At 52.2% G+C, this 4,563-nt stretch overlaps 1 protein-coding gene across 1 annotated transcript; it reads left to right on the forward strand.

The window, feature by feature from the left end:
• Nucleotides 1-2,772: 2,772 nt before the first annotated feature.
• LOC148592755 (olfactory receptor 14J1-like) lies at nt 2,773-3,693 on the forward strand. Its single transcript, XM_088533900.1, has one exon. The coding sequence runs from the start codon at nt 2,773-2,775 to the stop codon at nt 3,691-3,693; it is 921 nt and encodes a 306-aa protein (XP_088390026.1).
• The last annotated feature ends 870 nt before the right edge of the window (nt 3,694-4,563 follow it).

Genomic DNA, 4,563 nt, shown 5'->3' on the forward strand with positions numbered 1-4,563 from the left:
AGCTAAGAGTTGGGAAGAGGGGCTTCTTGAGTGGGACATTTTCAGCTCTTCCAAGTAACCATGGCCTGATGAAACAAACTACAGTGCTGACACCAGTCTTTCCTAGGGTTCAGAGAGGGACAATCAGGGATTATTTTGGTTGACGACAGTGCACATTTCCCAGGAGGAGGGAGCACGAGGGACAGAGAAATTGGTGAGTTCAGCTGGGCCTCTGCTCCTGAGCGGGGCCAGGCTCCTGGGACGGAGGCAGCTCGTGGCAGCCTGGCAGCACTGCCCAGAGACAGCCGAGTGCAGGAGCAGCTCCTGTGCCAAGAGCAGCAGGGCTGCGGGCACTGCCTGCTGCTGCGGACAGCAGAGGAGAGAAGGCAGCAAGAGGGGAACGGCAGTGTGGAGCAGGAGGACAGAGCAGAGCTCACTGAAGGAAGAAATCTTCATAAACCCTTGTGTGGTGAGTCTCTGGCTGCAGGGCAATGCTGCTGAGGTTTCTGGAGGGAACTTCTGAACCTATCCCACCCCATGACTGATAGGACTTGTCTCTCCTGGAGTATCCAGGGCATGGCAGGAGAAGGAGCTGATCCAGCTCAGGGATTCCCTGATGCACCTTCACAGGGCAGGGCATGCTGCTCCTTTCTTCCAGGTATCGCTGCAGGGGTGTCAAGTGCTGGGTGTGCACATAGATCTCTCCAGGTTTCTGAATCAGAGCAGCATCCCTGCACCCGAGGGAGCACCGTGGGCAGTGACTCTGCTGCCTGCAAGGGTCAGTGCTGCACAGAGAAGCTCTGACAGGGCTGGCTCCCAGTCAGCCAGGATCATCTTCCTGTTGACACTGTGCTGCCTCGGTCAAGTCTGCTCACCTTGTTCATGCACAGGACATGTCCCAAGAGTCTTTTCAAGAGGAAGATCAAGAGAAGGGCTACTTCCAAGGGCAGGAACTTTCCTCTTCCTGTCTGCACTTTCAGTTATCTCCCTAACTGCTGCAGGCAGAAAAGAGGAGTGTATTCTGATTTGCCAAAGTAGTGGACTCAAGCCTTCCCTCTCAGAGATCTGTGAGAAACTTTATAGAGCCTCTTAAACACACCTTAGTCTGCAGACATCATCAGCATCACCTTTGTGCAATTTATTTCACTTGCTCCGTAAAGTGCCTGCGATTCCCCTGGACAGTGCCCTGTCCCCAGAGGCTTGTGTAGGGCAGAACTGAGCACAAAAAAGTGATGTCTCTGTGAGCACAGACTGACAAAAATTGTTGGGACAGAGTAAGGTGCCATCAGGGACTGCTGTGGGCAGCAGAGATGGTCAGGGAAGGAGAGGGAAGTGCCCACCATGATGGGAGGATGGATTTGGGGAAGTCATGCTCAGTCCTTCCAATGCAGACACCTTCCTCTGAGCAAGCCCTGCCACGTCTCCTCTGACACCCAGCAGCCTCTCTGCCCTGACAGCCTTGGGGTCCAGGGTATCAGCCCACTCCACTGCAGCCAGATCCCTGGCAAAGGACAGGGGCATCCTTCCTGCTATGGGCACATTTCCTGCTGCCCAATATAGGGGCTTCAGATGCATGGCCTGCAGTGTCACCATCTGTGAGGTAGCATGCCCACATAGGTGAGGTAAGGGTGTTCCTGAGCGCCCCTCTGCCTGTCTTTCCTTTCTCCCCTTGGCAGAAGGATCGCAGGATTGCTCCTTGTTTCCCCTCCTGTTCTTCTCTTGGGCTCCCTGGGGTTGCAGAGTTTTCAGATGCAGTTCAGACACCTACCCTGCAAGCTGTGGAAGAGAGGAATATGCATGGGAGTGAGGCGTCTCCAGTGCCCTCTAACCTGTGCAACTGCAGGAAATGCAGCCCAGGGGTTTAGGAACTGAGCTAACTCTCCCTTAAGCACAGTCCATCTTCAATGCAACTTCATTTAACCCTTTTGCCTTTAATGTCTTAACAGACTTGGAGGTGCCCTCAGAAGGGACACTGCTGCCCCCTGCCATCTCTGTGATGTCCAGGAGACCTCTGAAGAATCTGTTACAGAGACTGAGAGTATGAAAAAACGGTTTGGAAACTGCACATGGACAGCTGAAAAGAGCCCTGCATATTCTTAGCTAGAAGTGGAGCTTGGAGACCTCCCTCAGGTGCCCTGAGAAAGGGAGAGAAGTTGGAGATCGGAGGTTTTGAAACTGGACTTGTCTGCTCTTCGGAGGGGCTGGGTTCTTTCTAGGGCAGCTGATTAGGGTGATCATCATGCACCTCAGTGAGGTTTGGGCACACAACAGCTGCAATCAAGGCTAATGGGCAGAGGAGCTCTCCTCACTCTGCATAACGTGACTATAAATCCATTTTCTCACGATTACCAGTAGAAATGCTGAAAAATTCTGCCTCTGAGGAACACTCTGCAGAGGTGAGAGGGGCATCCCAAAGAAAACACATGTCAAAATAACTGTTAAAAATCCCCAAATTGTGCTCTCAATACACATTCATTAGAAGTGGTGCTGTAGATACTGAAAAGCCCTTCTACAAACCAGGGGGATTTCACCTGAAAAATTGTGAATCTACTGTAGAGCTAGACAGACTTCTCTGGAGCCCATGGGGAGATGCCCCTGCTCCTCACAGCACATTCAGCCACCCCACACTGAGGCTCAAGGAAGGGAGCTGCAAAAAGATCTCCATGAAGAGAGGCAATATGGGCAGTGTATTAGAACTGGAACAAGTTGGGAGATATTTAACTTAAAAAATCTGGGATAACTGCCCAATATCTTTTCTTTTTTGAACAATCCACAGAGCCTGGAGAGAATGAAATGTCCAACAGCAGCTCCCTCAATGACTTCCTCCTCCTGCCGTTCTCAGACACGCGGGAGCTGCAGCTCTTGCACTTCTCGCTCTTCCTGGCCATCTACCTGGCTGCCCTCCTGGCCAACGGCCTCATCATCACAGCCGTAGCCTGTGACCACCACCTCCACACCCCTATGTACTTCTTCCTCCTCAACCTCTCCCTCCTTGACCTGGGCTCCATCTCCACAACTGTTCCCAAAGCCATGGCCAATTCCCTGTGGAACACCAGGGCCATTTCCTATTCGGAATGTGCTGCCCAGGTATTTTTCTTCATCTTCTTGTTGGGAGGAGAGTTTTATCTCCTCACAGTCATGGCCTATGACCGCTACGTTGCCATCTGCAGACCCCTGCACTATGGGACCCTCCTGGGCAGCAGAGCTTGTGTCAAAATGGCAGCAGCTGCCTGGGCCAGTGGTTTTCTCAATGCTCTCCTGCACACTGGGAACACATTTTCCCTACCCCTCTGCCAAGGCAATGTGGTGGAGCAGTTCTTCTGTGAGATCCCCCAGATCCTCAAGCTCTCCTGCTCACACTCCTACCTCAGGGAAGTTGGGCTTCTTGTGGTTAGTGTCTGTTTAGCCTTTGGGTGTTTCACTTTCATTGTGGTGTCCTACATGCAGATCTTCAGAGCTGTGCTGAGGATCCCCTCTGAGCAGGGCCGGCACAAAGCCTTTTCCATGTGCCTCCCACACCTGGCCGTGGTCTCCCTGTTTCTCAGCACTTCATTTTTTGCCTACCTGAAGCCCCCCTCCATCTCCTCGCCATCTCTGGATCTGGTGGTGGCTGTTCTGTACTCGGTGGTGCCTCCAGCACTGAACCCCCTCATCTACAGCATGAGGAACAAGGAACTCAAGGATGCCATTAGGAAACTCATCCAATTGTTCTAACATCAGCAATATCTGTACTGGGAGATTTGGCATGCAGGATATGTGTTGGTTTTTTTTCATTTATTTCTTGCTTTGTTCCGTTACATTCCTGCAAAAGAAAATAAATTTTCTGTTTCATGCCATTTGTCCTGAAGAATCTCTCATGTAAATCTGACTCTTAGCCATGTTCACTTCCAACTGAGTCTGTCTCCCACCGTGACAAGCAGCAGTTGCTGGAGGGGCTGCAGGGCCGGTCTCATGCAGTGCTGGGCAGCAGGGTGGGTATGGAGGGACTGCAGGCAGACAGGGAGGGGACCTGCTGGGCACAAGAGCTAGGGAGACAGGGAGTCACTGACCTCATTATGGGGCCTCCTGCCCCTTGTCCTTGCGCTTGCCCTGACTGATGCTGTGGACATGGCTGAGCTGGGTCCTGACCTGGTCTTGTCACATTTCTGCAGAGATGACTTCCCATCTCCAGCTCGACTCGGCCCTCCTAATAGTTTGGAAAGTCTTGGCAAGGGAAGCTGGAACTGAGCAGGTCCCAGAGAGGGCTCTAGATACCAAAGCTGTCTGTATGTACACGGCAGAAAATTTCCTGACAAGACAAATTAAAAGCATGAGAAGAACTTCAGATTCAGGCCGCCTACCCAGGAACGCTGCATGCAGAGTCTTATGTGCATGAAGAAACAACATCAGACACTCGGGTCTGAGCTTACAATGTCCAGGGTGCAAGCAGGGCAGGAATCTATGGACAGAAGATGCCATCCTCCAGTGCTCAAACAAGATAAGCAGGGCAGGTTTGTGGATGGTAACGGGGGTCAGGCAGAGTCCAGCAGTGGCCAGGTAACACTGGAGGGCTCCAAACAGCCCTGCTCTGTGTAGGAGGTTGGA

Source organism: Tinamus guttatus, unplaced genomic scaffold (assembly GCF_059628265.1).
Source record: "Tinamus guttatus ecotype Peru unplaced genomic scaffold, ASM5962826v1 Tinamus_guttatus_pri_ptg000526l, whole genome shotgun sequence".
Classification (NCBI taxonomy): Eukaryota; Metazoa; Chordata; class Aves; order Tinamiformes; family Tinamidae; genus Tinamus; species Tinamus guttatus.